The following is a 22,206-nucleotide window of genomic DNA, read 5'->3' on the forward strand; positions in this document are numbered from 1 at the left end:
TGTGTGGTTTTTTGTTTGGTACCAGGGATCGAACTCAGGGATCGCCTGCGAGGCAGACGTTGCAACCACTGAGTTAGATCCCCGGCCCTGGAAGTCCCATTTGACCCAGCAATTCCTCTGCTGGGGATCTTCCCAAAAGAATTAGAAGAATCATACCACAGTGATATATGTGCACCCATGTTTATAGCGGCACAGTTTGTAATAGCTAAAGCTTGGAAACAACCCAAATGCCCATCAACTGGAGACTGGATAAAGAAGGTGTGGGTTTTTTTATAAAATGGAGTACTACTCAGCCATTGTATCTTAACTGTAAAAGTGTATTCGCTTGCAAGTGGGGGTGAGGAAAACATAAACATCATAGAATCTCAGTTAAAAGAAACAATTAGCTCTTGATTTTTTGAAGGTTGATTCATATATTCAAGGAGGTGTTGAGAATCTGTATTTGAGATAACTTGGAGAGAGCAGATTGGGATGATGGGGATGAGAAACACAGAAGGAATTAAACTCTGAGACAGAGCCTACGATACTTTCAAGCAGAAAAAGTGAGGGATAAAGAACAGAGATTCCAGAAGGCATCTTTACCTCTCCACCATGTGACGCCGTCTTGAACAGGAGCTGCTAAGGGAGCACTAACTTACCATGAGTTTCAAATCAACTAATTTACATGCAAATAATGAACCTGAGAAGCTGCTTTACTGAAGACAATGTCCTAACATTTTAATTTCAATTCTTCGTCTTGAATATGAGTTAATTCCAGAGAGTCCAGTACAAGTGGCATGCTGAAGTTCAGAAGTTATGTCGCTCTTAACATTTCTGCTTGTACTTACGGACTTTTCTGCAGGACAAGGGTACCATCCATCACATTTGACTGAGATCTGTTTTCCTAAGACACATGCCTGATAATCCAGTTTGCACTGAGAAGAGTAGGAATGACCATTGGAACCACACACAGGGCTAGTGTAGACCATCGGGCACTGCTGCAGGTGGGTGGTGTGAGGCCCCTCCGCTGCTGAAGGCCTACACCTGCTTCTTTCATGCTGCGTGTAAGCCTCCGGTGACTAATGCAGACTGCAGTCTGAGAATCTTGAGAAATACATACTTTATGGCGACTACATTTCATCTTTGAGCATGGATCCTTAGCTGGATCTAAAGCCTGATCGAACCGTTTTCCTGGACTCGATGTGCGGAAATAATCATCGTCTCGGAATTTGTTCCACTGTCCGACTTCCTTGTCATACTGAGAGACTGTGGTGAGCCATTGTTTATCATCCAGAAAATTACCGCCGTCCCTCCTAATAATATCTTAATTCATTTTTTATGTTGCTGTAACAAAGTACCTGATTGCTGGGTTATTTATAAAGAATAGAAGTTGATTTGGCCCGTGATTGTGGAGGCTGAGAAGTCTAAAAAGTGTGGTGCCACATCTACTTGTCATCTGGTACTGACAGCGTGTGCTTGGTTACTGCATCAGATCATGGAAGAGGCTATCGCATGGGGGAGAGAGAAAAATTGGCAGCTCAGGCCTTTCTTACAAAGTCATCAGTCCTGCCATGGAGGTCCTGCCCTTGAGAATTTTAATCCTGGCTGTCTCATCTCCAAATACCGTCAGTGTTTGAATTTGGGATTTAAGTTTTCAACCTAGAAAATGTAGAGAACACATTGAAAACACAATGTGTATTTTAGTTTTTCCATTCTGAAGCTTTAGGCTTTTTTTTTTTTTTTTCTTACTTACATGAGATTTGTTCAGTTTGAATAAGCAGTTTCTTCCCACCAGATTCGAGTGATGTAAACATTTGCCACTGTGTTTTGCCTTTTTAAACTTCTGGTGCATGAAGAATGTTTCCTTTCTCATCAGCTTTACTCCTCCTTCTCCCCATAGTACCAGGGATTGAGCTATGTCCTGAGCTCTTATTTTTTTCTTTTGAGATAGGATCTAACTAACTCACTGAGTTTTCCAAGCCAGGCTCAATCTCATGAAGTTTCTGCGCCTTCGCCTCCAGAGTGGTGGGATTGTAGGAGTGTGCTACCACACCTGGCTAATTTAGGATTTTCAGTTAAGTATCATTGTGGCGTCTGGTCTGCCAAAAGTCTTCCTTAGTGCCCTGCTTGTAATTTAATCTTCGTCTTGATCCACTGTAAATCTCGTTACAGTCTTCCTTTCTTGAGGTTGCAGTTTCTCTTATAGATTGAAACTTGAGTCCTGACTTCATCAGGAGTTGTGATTTAGGAAAAGTTTAAATTACCACATTTTCCAGTTATAGTTGGTTGTCATTAATGACAAGTAGCTATGGTCTCTTAAGATCACCACCAACACTGAGTAAGCAAAATGTGAACCAACGCTGTTAAATTCCTATGAGCCTTTGGTCATGTTTTCATTAACTGATCAGTAATATTCGTGTCTAGCGCCTGTTTCTGTTTAAAGACACCCCCCGTTTGATATCTTTAAGTTGACTCATTATTTATTCACATTGAATTTATGGCAGACATCACAGTAATCTATGTCTGAGTCAAGTTACCTTACATGCATTTTCTTAGCAAGGCACATCTTATCCTTTTTGTGCTTAAAAGCCTTTGTACTTTCAACAGTGTGTTTGGGGGCCATTTCAAGTAGAAAAGTCAACAAAAGGTATAAAATGCAAAAACGTGCCATTTAATAGACAGCAGAAAGGACACGTGTTTACAGTATAACAAGCTGAAACAAGGAGGTACTATCACCTTGTCAGATCTTAGCTGGGAATGTGAGTTTGGACACTAATTTTTTTTGGCCATTTTTCACCTATGAGAATTACTGTGATTTGAGAGCTACCAATACATTTTAGGGAATAGTCAAATTTTCAAATATATAATGAAGATCAAGTGTAATTCTTTTTCTTCTAAAATGTCCAAGTTTTAGGCGTTTAGATAATTTTTAAATTATTTTTTAAAAATCTGTAAATGGTTAGGTAGTTAATTTGATTTCTTGGTAGGTACAGCTAATCCCTTAGGGTTTCCTCTGATTTCAAAAACACTCAGATTCTTCCTGTCTCCTGGTATTTAGCAAAAATTATATATATATATATATACACACACACACACATATATACATATATATATATAATACATATTTATGGTAAATTTAGAAAGAAATCATTTATTAAAATAGGGTTCTTAATCTAGGCCGGGATAATTCTAGCCTTTCTCAAGTCACTAAGCTGCTTAGACGTGAACGAAGCGTTGGGGCTTAGCAAGGAGTACAGTCACACACCACTGTTTTGGCTAAGAGAGTGACATGCATGAGAGTGGTTCTGAAGATATGATGCTCAGTGATGCTGTAACCCTCTTAGTTGTGTAAGAATGCTACTCTGTGATGTTCACACAGGACATAAATCACTTCATGATGAATTTTTCAGAATATATCCCCATGTTTAAATAGAAGAAAAGGTAAGGTAACAACAGGAAAATGAGCAACAGATAAAAACAAGTGAGTCACTTTGGAAGAAACCAAGTATAGCCTGGGGATGTTGTGAGGGGCAGGGATAGTGGCGGTAGTAGAGGGTGCCCTGGATCTGACCCCTGTACCACAGTGAAGGGGGTGCGTACATCATGTGATTGCGTGTGCGGTTCGATGGGGAAGAAGTAGATGCAAAGTACCAAATGTCCTGTCAAAAGACTTTTGCTTGGGGCCGGGGATGTAGCTCAGTGGTTCTGGTGCCTGCCTCACAAGCTCAAGGTCCTGTGTTTGATCCCCGGTACCAAAAAAAAAAAGGACTTGCTCATTGTTCTTGCCCAGGTACAAGGAACCTCAGTTTCTTGGTTCCACCTGTAGAGATTCTCTTTTTCTGACGTTACTTTCCCCCCCTTTTAACAATTGTTTTGTTTTGCTTTGCTGTGTCCTTTGAGACTGGGTCCTGCTATATGGTTCAGGGCAGCCTTCAGTTTCTTCTGTAGCCCGGGCTGGCCTTGAACTTGCCATCCTACCTTAACCTCCTAAGTGCTGGAATTACAGGCATGTACTACTGTGCCAGCTGATCTTTAATTATGATTTCTTTTAACAAAAACATAAATAATTTTAATTTACAATTCTCTTATGGGCATCTTTCCACATCATTGTGTACAGCGCTGTGTAACTACATTCTAAAGGAGAATGACTGTAGAATATTATATGAATGAATAATTGTGCCATTTTAATGGTTATTCATATTATCTCTAATTTCTCCCTCTACTAACAGTATGTACAATTGCATACTTAGCAAGTACTTTTATTGGGTAAATCCGTTAAGTGTGGAATTGCAATAGGCAAAGGATACTCAGATTTAAAATTTTACTAGATAAGGTATTATGAGTTTGGCTTCAAAATACAGTTATACCTTTCCCACAATGAATGTGTTTTTGCTTTAGCCTTGTTACTATTATATTTTAATCTTTTTACTTTGCTATTGCGTAGGTAGAAATAAATACAGTCAGCCCTCCATATCTTGGCTTTCTGCATCCCTACATTCAGCCAACTGAGGGTGAAAAATATTGGGGGAAATTATGTTTGTACTGAACATATATACAGACTTTTTTCTTCTAATACAGTGTAACAATTATTTACATTGTATTGAGTATTGTAAGTGTCCTAAGATTGTTTAGTGGGTATGATGTTTATAGGCTATATGCAGATACTCCTCCCTTTCATTGTGGTGTGAGGGTCAGACCCAGGGCAACCCTCATGCGTGTGAGGTAGGTGCTGTGTTGTTCCCTGCCCCGTAACATCCTCCACTAGACTATACTTTCTTTTTTCTTAGGTGACTTACCTCTTCTTATCTGTTCTTCATTTTCCTGTGTTTGATTATCTTATCTTTTATTTTCTTTCCTCCTTTGTAAAGCTTACATAAAAAGTTAAGAGAGAGAGGACATTGTCTTATTTATCATCCTATCACCACATCGTTGAAGAGATTCTGAAAATTTGATTCAGTTAATGTATGTCAATTCTGACTTTCACACAGTGTAGAAGTTTAAATTTTTAATAAACTCAGACTGACAAGTATCTTCATTTTTGGATCTTTTCTTAAATATTTTCTGTTAACTTTTCTGGGTATGTGTGTGTGTGTTTAGAAATGTTTTTCACCTCCCACACTCCCCTTACATGGTAGGAATGAACCCTCCCTTGATTCTTCCTTCTTCACCACATCTGATTTATTTATATATGAGTTTGTATCCTTACTTTTTCCCCTTTTCTAATTTCCTTTCCACCTTATCTTTGAATGGGAATGCAGATCTTCTGGCAAAATAGAATTAAGATTGCTCTGTGTAGGAAAACGAGATGTAGAAATTCGCAAATTTTAAAAGTGAGTCAGAGCACTGTAACACAAAACGTGATAGGCACTCAATAAATAGTTTGTTGTAATATTAAATGCTTTACTCATATTAGACATCAAATTTATTCATATTGAATATCTGCTGTGTTTTCAATTGTTTTTTTTTTTTTCCCCCGGTATCGGGGATCGAACTCGGGTCCTTGCACTTGCGGGGCAAGCAGTGGAACCACTGAGCTAAATCCCTGGCTCTACCCCTAAGCTTTTTGTGGATGGTCCTTATGAAGTGAAGAAGTTCTGTAACTGAGGAGCTTTTTTAAAAAAAAATTAGGCACGGTTGTAGTGTTTTGTCAAATTACTGTTAGATGGTTGTAATTTTCTTTTTCAGTCTGTTAAAATAAGTTTACATTGGGCTGGGGATTTAGCTCAGTGGTTCCACCGCCTGCCCTGCAGTAACAAGGTCCCAAGTTCAATCCCCATACCAAAAAAAAAAAGTTTACATTGATTTTGGAATATTCAGCAAACCTTGACTTTCTAGCATGAACTATACTTGTTCATTACCCTTTTAATATATTGATGAGAGAGAGAAAATCACACACACACACTGACTGGGGATGTCACCCTAACTGAGCACTTTTAAAATGTGCTTTTTGCTCCTGATTTTCACTATAAACCTGGTTAAAAGTCACCAGTAGTACTCGTGCCACAGCCTGAACGTTGGACTGCTTTGAAATTTCCTCAACCACATTAATTAGTCCACTACCCTTAGTCACAGTCTCTCGCAAAGTCTCAGGACACAAGCAAAATGTACACAAATTTTCTGCCAGAACATACCACACATGGTCTCTGGTCCAGCTGCCATTGGAGTCCTTGTTCTCAGTTGAAAGATCCTGACCCTGACCAGAATCTCCGATTAAGCTTGGTTTATAGCATTCTAGAGCTTTTCTACCCGGCATCTCCAAACCTTTCCGAACTTGTTCCTCAAACCAGATCTGAAGGCTTCTAAACCATGTGGTCAGGTCGTCAGAGCAGTGACCCCACTCCTCCTGTTATCAAAATCTGTCTTAGTCACTTTTCTGGGGACAAAATGCCCAACACCCACATAAGGAAGAGAGGTTTGTTTTGCCTCACCTTTGTAAAAGTTTCAGGCCATGGGCAGGCTGAAATGTAGAAACAGCAGAGTGGAAGAACCTGCTGTGGAGGAAAGCTGCTCACATCTTGGCAGCAGGTAGGAAAGAGATAAGAGTGGAGCCTGGGGGCTGGGGATTTAGCTCAGTAGTTCTGCCTCCCCCCGTACCAAAAAAAACCCAGCGTGGAGCCTGGGAGGGAGGGAGGGAGATCCTTCAAATTGCACCCTCAGTGTCCTGCCTCTTTTGGCCAGGCCCACCTCCTAACAGCTGCTCAGCTATGAATGTATCAGAGGATAGTCCCCTGGTGAGCACAGTGCCCCCATGGTCCATTCAGCTTTCAAACCCAGTTCTAAACCTTAACACACAATTGAATGTTGGACTTAATCACTACTATAAGGTATTCATACTTTACGTGGTACCTGAGGTCATTTTAAAGGATAAATTCTTTTCCGTACGCTCTTAAAGATACAGTCTAAGTACTGATACATTGCTTTAATCTGCAAAGAAGAGAGCTTATAACTTAATGATTGGCAGTAGATTGTTTTGGAATAGGTAAGATTTTCCCTGTGAACCTTTTCCCACAGTTTTGACTAATGATTTAAGTTGCTGATCAAAGCTTCTAAATCACGTTCAACCCACAGACCAAATTGTAGAGACCACTATGTAATTCTTCCTGTTTCTTTTGTTTTTTTTCTCTTACAGGAAAAGTAAGAAGCTTAAGCTCATCTTTATGGTCATTAACTCACTTGACAGCTTTGCATCTTAGTGACAATTTTCTGTCCCGCATTCCTTCAGACATTGCCAAGCTCCACAATCTGGTGTATCTGGACCTATCTTGTAATAAAATCCGTAGTTTACCGGCAGAACTCGGAAACATGGTTTCACTCAGGTATGTAGAGTCTACTTAGTGTATACCAAGTATATACCCCCTAAAACAAATACACCATTTGTTTTGTTAAGAAATAAGACAGTCCATTTGGTCATATTTAAAGAAAAGTAAACATTAAAAAAAAAAGAAAAGTAAACAACGATATTCTTTTTTTTAAGGTTTTTTGGGAAGACCAAATGTCACCTAATTAATAATAAGTGGATACATGATTGAAAATTGTATTGATATGTTTTGTGTAACATACTTCTCTTTTTGGGCCAAAATTTTTAGACAAAGTGAGATAAGTAGCTATAAGGCACTTGTATTATCCCATATACTTATGACGGACAGTTGAGTGGACCATGTATCCATAATACTCAGTCCACAAAACTGTTGTCAGTTGGCGAAGACCTTTTTGCTAGCCCATGGCTTCTATGTGTGATAGGAGTAAAACCTAGACATGAAAGAAACTAGGATTTGTAGTATTTATTAAATTTAATATATTGTAGTTCAGTATATAGGATTTTTGTTGTTGTTGTTGTTGTTTTTGGTACCAGGGATAGAACTCAGGTCCTTGCTCATGCGCAGCAGGCAGTGAAACCACTGAGCTAAATCCCCGGCCCAGTATATAGGATTTGATTGCACAGAGTTTGGGTTAGAATCCTGACTTCGCTGTTTGAATTTTTTTGTAATCTTGGGCAAGCTTCTCAGTCTGATGATAGGATACTGAGATAGTATCTAAAAAGCTACTAGCACTCTGCATTGCACATACTGTATTTTATTTTATTTATTTATTTATTTTTTTGGTACTGGGGATCGAACTCGGGTCCTTGCGCTTGCATAGCAGGCGACGAAACCACTGAGCTAAATCCCCGGCCCCACATACTGTATTTTAAAAAATGCTAATTGCTGGTTTTTATTACTTTTTTTTTTTTTTTTTTTTTTTTTTTGGCACTGGGGATCAAACTCGGGTCCTTGTGCTTGTGAGGGAAGTGGCAGAACCACTGAGCTAAATCCCTGGCCCTATTACTTTTTAAGTAAGGTAGATAAGATCTACTTGAGATAAATATAAAGCCAAATTCTAGCTATTATGTCAGTCCCAATTTACCTGCCTTTTATCCATAGTTCTACCAGCTTGTTTGCCGCCTTCCAGGAAAAAGGAGTAAGGGCTTTGTGGGAGTTTCTTGGCCTGCGTTGCTAGCCTGTCCAGCCTTTTCACATTTTTCTAGGCTCAGTTACTGAGTATATACTACAGCCATTTTTGATCTCCAAACAAATTGACTTACAGGGCCTGTTTTCCTGTGTGATGTATTTGGAAAGAAGTAGGAACCATTTATTTAGAACAAGGTTTTGTTCGGATGAAGCCTCTGATTTGCTCAGAGGTGGTCAACGTTAATTTAAATTTCAGAAAAGGATTAGAGAAATGATTCTCCTTTACATTTGAAATTTGGTAAATAAAACTTAGTATGGGAAATTGCCGTTATCTCATTGTTGAGTATCTGGTTGTTTTTATCCCTCTTAAAGATTCTTACAATATTTACATTGTGATTATCTGTGCAGAACAGTCATTAAAAGAACAATTAGAAGCTAATACAACTTCTGTTATTTATAAAGCGAAATCTCAGTAAACTTAGGAAAATAGTAATCATAAATTTAATTGTGTAGCTATCATTAATCCTTTGAGGGGCCAGGGATTTAGCTCAGTGGTTCCTCTGCCTGCCTCAAAGGTGCAAGGACCTGAGTTCGATCCCTGGTATCAAAAAAACCCAAACAAACAATAAAACCAAATTAACCCTTTGGTTGCCACTGTTTTATCATTTTTGAGTTCACGTGTTAGGTGTAATTATTTCCTGTGTCTTACACGCATGTGAGAGGCTGCATCTGTGCTCAGCAGTGCTGGTCACTCTGCTCGGGAGTGGTGCCAGTCTGCAAGCTGTATTTTCAGTCCACAGTGAGAGAAAGACTGGAGTTGAGTCATTTTTACATACCTGTTGACTAAGAATTTTTAAACTTAGGAGATTGTGTTTTGTCTTTTTTTTTCTCTCATTTTGTCTTTCTAAAAATTCATTTTTTTCCTGTTTTTACAAAAAGGTTGGTCTGCAGCAGTTATTTTTAAGAAGCCCAACAGTAGATACTGGAATATAATACAAAGCTTTGTCATTCTTAGATATTCACTGTCCTAAAAATTATATTGTTGCTTTTCATTGTTAACAGTTAATATGTCTTCTTACTTCCTGGCATTTTTACATCAATAGGGAGCTCCGTTTAAATGACAACCTGTTACGAGTTCTACCTTTTGAGCTTGGAAAACTGTTTCAGTTGCAGACTTTATGCCTAAGAGGTATGACTTCCATATTTGTGCTACTTACAGTTTTATGTATGACTTTGAACCTAAAGAAGCCATGAGAGAATCCTTTTACCAGATTTATTGCTGGCTCACTGTTTGCCAAACTTCATAGTTTCTTAGATACATCCCAGTGGCTTTCTTACTATTTGGTAGCTGTAGGTTGTCTTTTTTCATTTTTAATTTGTGTGTTGGTATTGCAAATTGAACTCAGGGCCTCACACTGACCTACATCCCTAGCTTTTTAATATATTTATTTAATTTCAAGACAGGGTATAGCAGTATTACCCAAGCTGGCCTCCAATTTGCTATCTTCCTGCCTCAGCTTCCATAGTAGCTGGGGTGTAGGTGCACCCTAAAATGCCTGACTCTGTATTCTTTTGCTCCTAGTCCAAGGTTGCTCTTCTAGAGCCTTTGTTTTAATCAACCCTGTGTGTGTCCTGGTGATATATTCCTGAGTCTATACTTCCCCACAGTACTGGCGCTCTATTATTGAGCTTTACTCCCAGGCACCCCCACCCCCCTTATTTTGAGACAGGGTCTTGCTAACCCCAAGCAGGGCTCAAACTTCTAATCCTCCTGGCTCAGCTTCTCTGAGTGCTAGGGTTACAGGTATGAGCCACTGTGCCTGGCTTACTTTTTTACTTTATCGTTCATATATGCATATATACAATGTGTGTACATACATACATATATGTGTGTGCTTGTGTGTGTGTGTGTGTGTGTGTGTGTGTGTGTATACACAGCCTTTTCCCCTTATGTTCAAATTTCAAAAAATGAAGACTCTTGCCAGGCCTGGTGGTGCATGCCTATAATCCCAGCACTTGGGATGCAGAGGCAAGAGGATTGCCGTGAGTTCAAGGCCAACCTGAACTGCATAATGAGACCCTGTCCCAAAACAACAAAAACAAACAGACTTACAGAGCACTAAAGAAAACAGTAAGTAGATCTATTAAGACCTACTAATAAAGATTTGAAATTGGGTATGTATTTTTAAACTTGATTTATGAGGCCTTGACTAATATGTTAGAAACCAGGGCTGTAATTGGTCCAGCAAGAACTATTATGAAAAATTGCTGTTGCTGTTGTTGCTCTCCTAGTTTTTGAGAGGGTTTCACTGCGTAGCCAGACTGGCCTTGAACTTGCACCTCCCCTGCCCTAATGTTCCACACACTGGAATTGCTGCAGGTGATGGCGTCACACCTGGTTGAGATCCTTGGTTCTAAGCCGCCAAGATTGAAGGTCATATTCTAAAAAATATATCAAGGCTTATAATTTTTTAAAAATCAGATTACGTGATTCTTCGCTGGTCTTGGCCAGGTTACTATACAACTAGTATATTGTTTCTAAAACAATTATCACTCCTTCAAAAATTGCATTCCTGTTTCTTTAAAATGTGGTTTGTAAGATGAGATTTTTATTCCTACACGTCCATCTTATGTATTATAAAAACAATTTAGAAAAATAAATGAAAAGATCATATTCAACAGTTATGTAAATATTTCTTTGGGGATTTTTTGGGGGGTCGGTTGGTCTGGCTCAGGCTTCGTAAAGATCTGTGAAATATAAACTCAGGGTAACTTTTTCTGTTAAATCTCCTAACTCACATGGTCTTTGCTGGCGGGTAGAGATGGGGCCGTGTTTTTCTTTGGTGTTTAGCTGAATTTGAGTGGGTCTTACCTAAAATTTTTTTTGTCTTTCTAGTCAGCTGTTTGCTAGATGTTTGACTTCTGTTGGTTTTTGTGGTTTTTGTGAGGGTTTTTTTTGCTTGTTTTTGTTTGGTCTGCATCCCTTGGTAGTTTCATATTAATGTTTTTTTCAGCTCCATATAAATGAGGTAAAAAGTAAACCCAGGAACCACCACAATGTCATTCCTCTGTCTTTTTACATGTTTCAGAGTTCTATAGTGTTCCACATGTAATGTGTAGGATTTTTAGTTGTATTTAGCAGAAGGAGTAGGGAAAAATGTTTATGCCATTGGCCCTGAAGCTTCTGTCGTTTATTTTTGTTCCTCACTTCGGAGGATACTGTATCGAGTTTTAATTCCAGAGTTTTTTGCTGTTGTCACTGTTACCTTTACCCTGTAAACATTTTCTTTTTCCAAGCAGTGAAGAGTAATTGTAAATTAAAAGAAATTCCAAAAAGCAAAAGCAAATAAACATTTGTGAAAATACACCATTAGACCTCATTTGCACTGAATTATAGAGTAATGAACAATTTTTTTTTAATGTTTGGGAATAGTTTTTAATTTACAAAGAAAGATCCCAGAAGGAGAGATCATAATTACAAGTGGTTAGCAATCATCTCTATATACTTTTTTCAATAGAAAGTAGTAAACAGACAGCATCAGTGTAGGTCTGGTTAATGGGCTGCTTATCTGGCATAGAGATGTTTTTGGTTGCTTCTCAAAACATGGTTAACAAAAGGTCCTGGTAATTTACACGTAAAATCCCAGGAGTATGACTAAATGAAAATACAAAAGGACTGTAGCAGGAATAAAGAGCTGTACACATTTGAGAAGATGATACTTTTATAACTTCTTGAAAAGACAGCAGCACATTTTTATTTATAACTCGTAGACCCTTAAAACTGAAAATGATCTTAAAAGTCAAGTAACTTTGTTATTTGTCTCATCCATGTGATCCAGCTTCTTTGATTACAGGGCTCCTCTGCTTCCCAGGGTGGGGCATTTTACCTTCAGTAGCCCTGTCGTCTACCAGCCACTTGGGTTCTGAATTGGCCTTTCCTGTTAGAGCCTGTTCATTGGTTATTATTCTGCTTTTGAGTCCAGTCTTTGCCAAGAGTATAGGAGGGGGGAGGAAATCTCTTTTTTTCTGAGGATTGTGATCATTACTAAATACCTTGTCCTTTCAGTTTTCTGTACTTTTCGTGGCTAAGATCCTTCACAATTTTGCCTACCTTGTTCAGTCTGTATTTCTCTAGTATTAAGTGGAGCTGTGGCATTCAGAACAACACACACCATTTGTGTAGTATGGGCAGGAACTTGGATGCTTAAAGTACTGCATTGTGCTGTTATTCCTTGTTTATACATAACAAAAGTCTTTCTGAGAGCATTTGAGACCTTGAAGATTCTTTTAAGTTATTGTATTTGCTTTCATTTTTCGCACGAAACTATTGTTGAATTTATACATGGCTTGTGGGCCCAGGATTTTTTTTTTGTCCTTAGTGAGTTAACTCTTACCAGTTCTGCCTTATTTTGTTACTTAATGCAGTAGGGTTTTAAAAATCTAAATACAGGACTTAACATTTACCATTACAATGTTTTCTTATTAGCTTTGTGGCATTCTCAATTTTTATTTCTCTTTGATTCATTATTATTTGTCATCTTCCTCTTCTGTAATCCTTACCAGGCTCCTACCTCTAACCCCCATCTAATTACACTCAGGGTTTTTTTGTTGTTTTTTTTGTTTTGCTTTGTTTTTTGAGACAGGTTCTTGCTTTGTAGTCCAGGCTGTCCCTGAACTCACTGTGTACCCCAGCCTGGCCTCAAACTCGTGACAATTCTCCTGTGTCGGCCTCCTGAGTGCTAGGATTACAGGCATGCGCCACCATGCCCAGCCAAATATTTGATGACTTTTTTTTCTTTTTTTTGGTACCGGGAATCAAACTCAGGGCCTCGTGCTTGCCAGGCAGGTGCTGTGCCGTGGAGCTACATCCCTGGTCCAATACTCAGTTTTAGTTATTGTAACCATCTCTGTTGTTGAAAGTGTTGGTGAGGTAGGGTCAGATACAGAGCACTGCTAGAACACTTCTATATTGGCATCAATCCATTAAGCTTTTTTTTTGTACCGGGGATCGAACTGGGAACCTTGCGCTTGCAAGGCAGGCAGCGGCACCACTGAGCTAAATCCCCAGCCCATTAAGCTTTTTTAGAGTACCTCAATCTATACCTCACACATGGTATAAATTATTTACATTTCAAATCAAGAACTGAAAAAAAATATTTGCTGAAGTAGTAAGTTATTAGCAACTATGCCAATCGTTACAGAAAATTGGGTGTTTTTTTAATGTATTTTTTGAAGTTTGAAATATTTTAGTATTTATCTTGGTTTCATTTACCTATTTTAAAAATATTCCAGGAAATCCACTTACCCAGGATATATTGAACCTCTCTCTGGAACCAGATGGAACAAGAAGGCTACTGAACTATTTGCTTGATAATTTGTCAGGTACTGCAAAAAGAAGTAAGTGGTTGTTTGTTCAAACCTTTTTATTAGGAAGACATACAAGAATATTGCTTAATTTTATGTTTTCTATATTTAACTAGTTTCCACAGAACAGCCACCTCCAAGATCTTGGATTATGTTACAAGAACCAGACAGAACAAGGCCAACTGGTTGGTAACCTGATTTTTTAACTCTTAATTTTACTTAGTCTGGAATTTTTTATCTTAATTTTACTTGGTCTCTTATTTTTACTTGGTTCAATTTTTACTAGTCTCACCTCTTATTTTAACTTATTTTTAACTCTTATTTATACTATTCTTGACATGCTTTAGGTTAGTGGTGGCGAACCTACGGCACACTTGCCACAGCTGGTTATTTGTCATCCTTGAAAGCTCTAAAAGGTTCCCATTGCTGCTTTAGATAATGGGCAACAGACGTTAAGGCAGAATGGCTGTGGTTGATTTGGTCTGGGAGGTCATCTGTCCTGTGTGTGTGCTGTGCAGGATGAGGTATGCTATAAAGCGTACTTCTGAAAATGGGTGCAGTTCTATGCTCCAAGAGACACTCATCACTGTGTGGAGGCAATTTTGATTATCAAACCTGGGAGGAACCCTACAGGCATCTAGTGGGTAGAGACCAACAGTGCTGCGATTCGCCCACCTAAATGTCAGCAGTGCCCCTCTTGAGAAACGCTGGTTCAAAGTGAGATTCATTTATAAGTAAATACACCAAGATCTTTCTATAGTGGAAATTTCCAAATCCTAGTATGTTCCAAATGTGTTTAACCTAAGTTTTATGAAAATAGTGGAGAGCTCCCATGGCATGTAATAGGATTTGATCTACGATACTCCTTTCTTTTTGCATGAATTGACAATATGGGCATGATCTTGTTTTGTTATACTTTGCTTTATTGTGCTTCACAGATACTGTGTTTTTTTGTTTTATAAATTGAAGGTTTGCAGCAATGCTATGCTGAGTAAGTCTGCCATTTTTCTAACAGCTCAGATAATGACTGGCATATTTTAGCAATGAAGTATATCTTTAGTTATGTGCCCTTTTTAAACCTGCTATTACACTCTGAAGGTAATAAGAGTATAAACGTTAGCATTTATGTGCACTGGGAAGCCAAAAGATTCATGTGACTTGCTTTGTTGGAGTATTCACTTTATTGCTTTGGGTGGAACTAAACTCAGTGGTATCGCTTAGGTATGCCTGTGGTTGCTCTCTATAAGAATAATAGACATATTTACTAAAAGACTGTCTTGCAGTTTTCTACATCTACATTAAGAATCAGTGACCTGGTGGAAGAAGTAGAGAAATGAGGAACCTTGGTTTTAGAGGGTTCAGCCTCTTAGTCTTTTAGCTTCCAGACTTTCTCGCTTACCTCTGTATTAGATAACACGTTATACTCTGTAATCTGTTCATGTATCCCTTTTCATTAACTATCTCTATATCCTCTCTCTGTGGCTGGCATATTGTAGCTTTTTAAAAAAAATTCATTAAGTTTATTGGTACATTTTAGGTATACAATACGATGACATTCATCATTGGGAATTTGTACCTTTACATGATATATCTTGGTTCTTTTTTTTTTTTTTTGCCATTCCCCTGCCCTCCCTTCAACCCCTCCACCCCTTCACAGACTTTGTTTCTGTTTTTTCCTTTTCTCATATTCCTTTCCCTTCTTTCCTTTCCCCAACCTGTAGCTTTTTAGTAATGTAGATTGAATAAAGACAAATTTAACGTTTAAGTGAAAACTATTACTGAAATGGCCTTTTTTTTCTGCCACGTGTATGAATAAGTAAAGTTGTCTTTTCTACAGCCTTGTTTTCTGTCATGTGCTATAATGTTCTTTGTGATAAATATGCGACCCGGCAGTTATATGGCTACTGTCCATCTTGGGCACTAAATTGGGACTACAGGAAAAAGGCCATTATTCAAGAAATCTTGAGCTGCAATGCTGATATTATAAGTCTTCAGGTAAGTCACACAGAAAGTGTTTAAATTGCAAAAATCTCCCAGCATTGACAAAGCAAGGAACAAATACCCTAGAATACATTACACTGGCACATTTGAAATTGCAGCTTCAGCATTTCTTACAATACCAGCTTTTTTTGTTTTTAGTGAATTCTAAGTGCACTGCTTGCTTTGCTTTGCAATAATATGCTACCAAATAAAGCAAGTGTGTTGAGCTGGATTTTAAGCATTTATAATGGCAGCTAAATATTCACCTTCCCTCCTGCAGTGTCTCTGCACATAGTGTTTTTGAGGTGGGTGGCAGAGTAACTGAAATTGTGTTATCACCTAGGTAATTGTACTTTACTACTAGTGTTAAAAGAATAATTAGGGCATGATGGGGAAAGGATTGGATTTTATGTACAGTAACTTTGGCTTGTTAGTCCAGCTGTCATAATAATTTTAAAGTCTTGGGCAAGTCACTCTCTCCTCATGAGTCTGAAATTATGATCTGTGAAGTTCCTTCTACTTCTGTGATTTTGTTTCTCAATCTAAGACATACACATTCATATGCATGTGTATCTTCCCCTTCATTACTCCTAAACAACAGAGAATTGACCTTGGGAATAACTGATACCTGTAAAAGGACACGTGTATGTTGTGATTAGTTTCAGGTAAATTAGATTGAACAGATGTTACATTCTTTAATCTGCAGCTCAGTCCTTTACTACTTCAGGCTTTCGCATTACATATACAGAGTTAATGTGTAGGGCTGATTTTTGTCCCGTGAAGTAACTTGGCTGTTTACAATTTTTTCAGGAGGTTGAAACAGAACAGTATTACAGTTTTTTTCTGGTAGAACTGAAAGAACGTGGCTATAATGGATTCTTTAGTCCAAAGTCTCGAGCTAGGACAATGTCAGAACAAGAAAGAAAACATGTTGATGGCTGTGCAATATTCTTCAAGACAGAAAAGTAAGTCTTCCCATTTTTTAAAAAAGGAAAATGTTCTCGGTGTTTGCGGGGTGGGTACCAAGGCTGTGGCAATTAATTGGGAAATAAGAGAATGAGGCACTATTATTAATCAAGAAAACAGTACTATTGACTTAGGTGTTTTTGTTTTTAATCATCAGAAATATCTTTGTTTTGTAGACATGCTTAAAGTACTGCTGTTTCTTCAGGTGTTTACTAGGACTTTAACTCCAATTGTCACTTGAAATACTACATCTTTAACATTCCCTCTAGGATGATGGAGGGATTCTTAAACCTGTATTTTGGAAAATAACTATAAATTATTATAAGATGGAATATTCAAGTATGAAACATTCTGAATAAAAGATTACTGCGTTACATTAATTTGTAAAGGTATTTCAAAATGTTATTTATATCAATAACAGATTGGAAACAACTTTGGATGTGAGATTGTGCTGATTGTGAGGGAGTTTCCATAATGGGAACCTAAGTGCCATCATATCTGTTAAGGAAGTTTGGGAAAACATCGTGATGTTTCCAATTCTTTGTTTATGTGTGTGTTTTTGTTTCTGTTTTAGATTTACTTTGGTTCAGAAACACACTGTTGAATTTAATCAGCTAGCAATGGCAAATTCAGAAGGGTCTGAAGCTATGCTGAACAGAGTCATGACAAAAGATAACATTGGAGTTGCAGTACTGCTAGAACTTCGAAAGGAATTGATTGAAATGTCATGTGAGTGGCCCTTTCACTTCCTGTAAAATTGATCTCCAAAGTTTAATAATTCCAATTAGACATCTTCGAAAAGAATAAAAACAGACCTCTCGTTATTTATTAATGGTCTTATCTAACACCTGAAGAAACTCAGTGAGAATTTGTTTTCTAAAACATTATCTCTTTTTCCACAAAGTGTAAGATAAGAAAGCATTGCTCATAAAAGTATCACAAACCTGAAAAACACAGAGCTAAAAAGGTCTTTTTTTTTTTTTTTTTTTTTTGCTCTCAGGAATTTTTCACATAAAAGAAATACTGAAGTAAATATTAATTAAAATAACTACCAGTGGATAAAAACTATAATAATGTCTTGTCAGCAGTGATATTCTGTAAGCTAATTATCTTCCCGATCTACTTATAATAATTATGTTAATTCAAAGCATATCTAGACTGGCTATCATGCTGAGAACTGAAACTTCTGAATACTTGGAATGGGAATATTTAATGTGAAGGATGTTAAAGGTAGACAATAGAACTTAATGCTTTCTTAAATATATCTAAAAAAGAGGGTTTAGATTTTAATTTTGGATTTTTAGGACATGTAAACTAAAACCGAAAGTTTCAAGGAGACAGAACTTTTGAAAATCAAACAATCCTAAATAGAATGGGTTATGTGGATACCAGTGGTGAATTCTCCTATGCTATAAGTATCACCCAGATGTTTAGATGTGTGTATTGCACGTCCTAGTCAGTTGAATAGATGGGGAATTGTTAGGTAAATGTTGAGATCCTTTTCTATTCTGAGACTCTGATATAATCAACTTGTTTCGGATTAAGAATCTATGGCCTGATGGGTGGGTTTTTGTCTGTTTTCTTCTTATCTATTGTAGCTGGAAAGCCACACCTTGGAGCAGAAAAGCAACTTATTCTTGTGGCTAATGCTCATATGCATTGGGACCCTGAATACTCTGATGTGAAGTTGGTACAAACTATGATGTTCCTCTCAGAAGTGAAGAATATTATTGATAAAGCCTCTCGAAGCCCCAAATCTAGTGTATTGGATGAATTTGAAACTATTCCACTTGTGTTGTGTGCGGATCTTAATTCTTTGCCAGACTCTGGTAAGAAAAGAGTCCTATTTTATATAATATGCATATTTTTGACTTAAAATGTTTTTGCAGTATGTTGTTCTTGATAATTCCAAATTTAGTCCAAATGAAAATTTAATTTGTATTGGTACTCAGGAGCCAGTTTTCAAGTTTTTCCTGTGTGAGGGAGAGACATCATTTTGAAAAAGAAGTGGTATTATAGAAACCTAAGGAGAAAGGTCATTAATCATCTTTGATAAACATATAAGTGATACAGGCTGAGCATCCCTAATCCAAAATCTGAAATGCTTTAAAGTCCAAAACTTCCAGGCACTGACCCGATGCCACAAATGGAAAATTCCACACCATGAAACTTCTTTTCATGCATAAAATTATTTAAAATTCTGTACAAAATTCCTTCAGGCTACATATATAAGGTATATATGAGACATAAATGAATTTCATGTTAAAACTTCAGTTCCCTCCCCGAGATCATTATGTATATACAAATATTCCAAAATCTGTGATCCAAAACACTTCTGGACCCAAACATCATAGATAAGGAATACTCATCTTGTTAACTTGAAATAACTTGTGAACGAACAATTATTAACCTAAATCATATAATCCAAATTCCAAAAAGTTTACTAAGTCTGCTTCTTTGGATTCTGGCATGTGGTAATATGAACTTAGTTAGAATTTGATCCTATATTACACGATCTTTGTTCTTGTTTTTTGAGACAGGGTCTTGCTATACAGATAGTTCGTAATGGCCTTGAACTCACTTTGTAGCCCAGACTGGCCTCTCGAACTCGCTGAGATCATCCTTCTTCCTTAGCCTCCCCAGTGCTGGGATGGATTACAGGTGTGTCCCACCGCCACAACTGGCCACAGTCTTAAAATGTTTCTTTTAAGTAACTTGTTCAGAAACATATACCTCAGGTAGGAGTTGAGATACTTTGTTTATACATCATTCAAGTCATTTTAATAAAAAGAGCAAGAATCTCTTTTTTTTTTTACACTTGATCTTAGCCAAAAGTCTGAGAAGCAATAGGTTTTTTTTAATCACGGAGTAGAAGGATATAGAAAGTCTGATCTTGAGTATATATTTTTTCATAGATAGTATGGCAAATAGACTATAGCCCTTATAATAGCAAATTAGATAGTTCTTTTTTATGTTTCAACTCTTTATTCATATTCTTACATGCACAAGAATACCTTCCTTTGGACTTGCATGCATACATGCATGCATGCATGCACTCACACATACCTGCCTTCATGGTAGATGAATTTGGTGGGACGTTATGGCCATCTCAATAGAGAAGAGCCACAAAGAAGAAAAAAACTTTAAGATTTGTTTTTAGGGAAGATGAAAGTATTACTCAGATTTGTAATTCTTTCGTCAATCTCATCAGGGCGTCTGATTACTAATACTGAAAGAACTGATTAATTTCAGACAGTTTCTCTACTTGCTTTCTACCCTGTTGATAGCTACAGGGAGCAAGGAGAGAAAAGTACAGTATGTTAATAGCAAATACATGGGATAATATCCATTCATGCTGACTAAATAAAAATATATTTGCAGAGCCTATTTTATACTTAGGAAATTGGGAAAATATTGTCCAGGGATGGTAAAGTTGCTTTGTAACTAACTGGTGAGATTCTCTTCCATAGTTTGTAGTATTATAAAGTGACATGTGAAATCCAAAGATTAGAAGTAAATATCCTGTAAATAATATAGAATAAGTAGAAATGTGTGTACTAAGATGTTGATTGTGGCATTTATCTTTAGTTCTTTTTAAAAAGTAGAAACCTGAATTTTAAAAAACAAACTAGAAAATACTGCTCTAGCTGAATTGTTTTATCTAGCCATTAAGAAAGATGGCTATTTAGGAAAACACCTGCTATAAATGAATAAAGACTACAACTATGTAATAGATCTGGGCAAGTTCTGGAAAAGTTATTCTAAAACATTTTAGAAAGTGGAAATCTTTTTTCAATTAGTTACTGTTGTGAGATCTTTTTAATTTATTTGCTGTGTATTGTACTTGACAGTGATAAAAGTACATGTCTCTTCATTTTAGGAGTTGTAGAATATTTGAGCACAGGTGGGGTAGAAACAAATCACAAAGACTTTAAGGAACTGAGATATAATGAAAGTCTTATGAACTTCAGCTGTAATGGAAAGAATGGAATGACCAATGGAAGGATCACCCACGGTTTCAAATTAAAGAGTGCCTATGAGAGTGGCCTGATGCCTTACACGAATTACACATTTGATTTCAAGGTGTGTCTCTTATTATGGATTCTTTGGTCTTTAAAATGTGGATGTGTGTTCAGACTGGAGTTAAAACAACCTTAAATTCATTGACAGCTGTATTATTTTATTGATCTTCTGTAGAATTCCTTCTGATTGATGTCATATCCTTACTTACTAATCTGTTAGAATTCTATTTTCCACAGTAAGAAGTGAGATGAAGTAATGAAAGTAAATCAATTCCAGAAGCAGTTTTCATCTTTTAGGGGCAGTTTCTTGCATGCTCTGAGTTGGATATGCAGTGCCGTAATACCTTAATTTGGCTGTGAGGTGAGGGTGAGACTCTGTGTACTTGGGTTTAGCTGAAACTGTACTCCTTTGAATGCCAAAATGTGGTTTATATCATCCTCCTTTTGAATGTTTCTAGAATATTTTTATGTGCTGCCTTTACACAGTTAATATCTTACAGTGTAGAACCTTTTCTCAGTGACTCATTATTTTGTATCAGTGGTTACCTAGGTCTGTGTCATTTTATTTTGAACAGATGTCTTTTTTTAGTAACTTGTATTTCTTTCTTTTTTTTTTTTTGATACCGGGAATCGAACTCGGGTCCTTGCACCTGCATAGCAGGCGGTGAAACCACTGAGCTAAATCCCCGGCCAGTAACTTGTATTTCTGTTCTAGTAAATTCCAGTTTTTATTTCTAACCTGGTGGAAAAATAAGTTTTCTGTTAGATTGTCTATTTCAGTCTAAATAAGAGCTTGGGTAATGTGTTGGGAGCTCTTGCACCTTAAAAAGCATAGAAATGATCACCTATGTTTTGCTCAGTGTCCTAGGCAGACTGATTGATGAGGTGAGCGTGATAACCAGAGGTCGGGGAGAGGGTAAGGTTTTTCCCCTTAGTTCTGCTGCTGATAGCAGGACTGGAAGAAGACACTTGCATACACACCAGTATCTTTGGCTAAGAGCATATGGAGCAGGGGCTAAGTCACAGAGGGGCAAAGCCAGCAGATCTGTGCTAGCTGTAGTTCTTGGGGCTGCTGGAAAGATGTGCAGGCCAGGTGGAAATAGCCCTCCCCTTAGTCAGTTATGGTCTCGTGGGAGACAGGTTTTATATTGGTCAAATTCTGTAGCAAAACACTTGAGATAACCTACAAGGAGAAAGTTTTATTTGGCTCATGGTTTTAGAGGTCCCACTAGAGGATCTCTCTGGGTCTCTCTGGCAAGGCAGTGCCTCCTGGTAGGATTGCCAGCAGAGCACACTTATTACCTCATTGGCTGGGAGGCAGGGCCAGAGTAAAGGGGAAAGGTCTCCTTCAAAGCCTGCCCCAGTGACGTGTAAGGCGCCATGCTCTACCTCCTGAAGGTCTGCAGTCCCTTCCAGAAATGCCACCCTGCAGATGAAACCTTCGACAC

At 37.6% G+C, this 22,206-nt stretch overlaps 1 protein-coding gene and 1 pseudogene across 7 annotated transcripts in view; one reads left to right on the plus strand and one right to left on the minus strand.

Moving 5' to 3' along the window:
• Positions 1-22,206, plus strand: part of Cnot6 (CCR4-NOT transcription complex subunit 6) — a 56,975-nt gene that overhangs the window by 24,988 nt on the left and 9,781 nt on the right. For 6 of the 7 annotated variants that reach the window (XR_002388680.2, XM_021242631.2, XM_004836748.4 and 3 more), the window contains 9 exons: positions 7,109-7,295; positions 9,530-9,615; positions 13,719-13,823; positions 13,907-13,975; positions 15,628-15,785; positions 16,581-16,735; positions 17,311-17,465; positions 18,335-18,565; positions 20,617-20,819. Coding sequence is in view for 6 of the 7 variants with exons in the window: in XM_021242631.2 (XP_021098290.2) it covers positions 7,109-7,295; positions 9,530-9,615; positions 13,719-13,823; positions 13,907-13,975; positions 15,628-15,785; positions 16,581-16,735; positions 17,311-17,465; positions 18,335-18,565; positions 20,617-20,819 (1,349 nt within the window). In the remaining variant the exon portion in view is untranslated. The remainder of the gene's footprint in view (positions 1-7,108; positions 7,296-9,529; positions 9,616-13,718; positions 13,824-13,906; positions 13,976-15,627; positions 15,786-16,580; positions 16,736-17,310; positions 17,466-18,334; positions 18,566-20,616; positions 20,820-22,206) is intronic. The other variant, XM_021242626.2, reaches the window with a different exon arrangement.
• On the minus strand, positions 654-6,138 carry LOC106010504 (testican-3 pseudogene; annotated as a pseudogene).

This window comes from Heterocephalus glaber, unplaced genomic scaffold (assembly GCF_053883595.1).
Source record: "Heterocephalus glaber isolate CG9 unplaced genomic scaffold, H.glaber_assembly_v1.0 deba00001606, whole genome shotgun sequence".
Classification (NCBI taxonomy): domain Eukaryota; kingdom Metazoa; phylum Chordata; class Mammalia; order Rodentia; family Bathyergidae; genus Heterocephalus; species Heterocephalus glaber.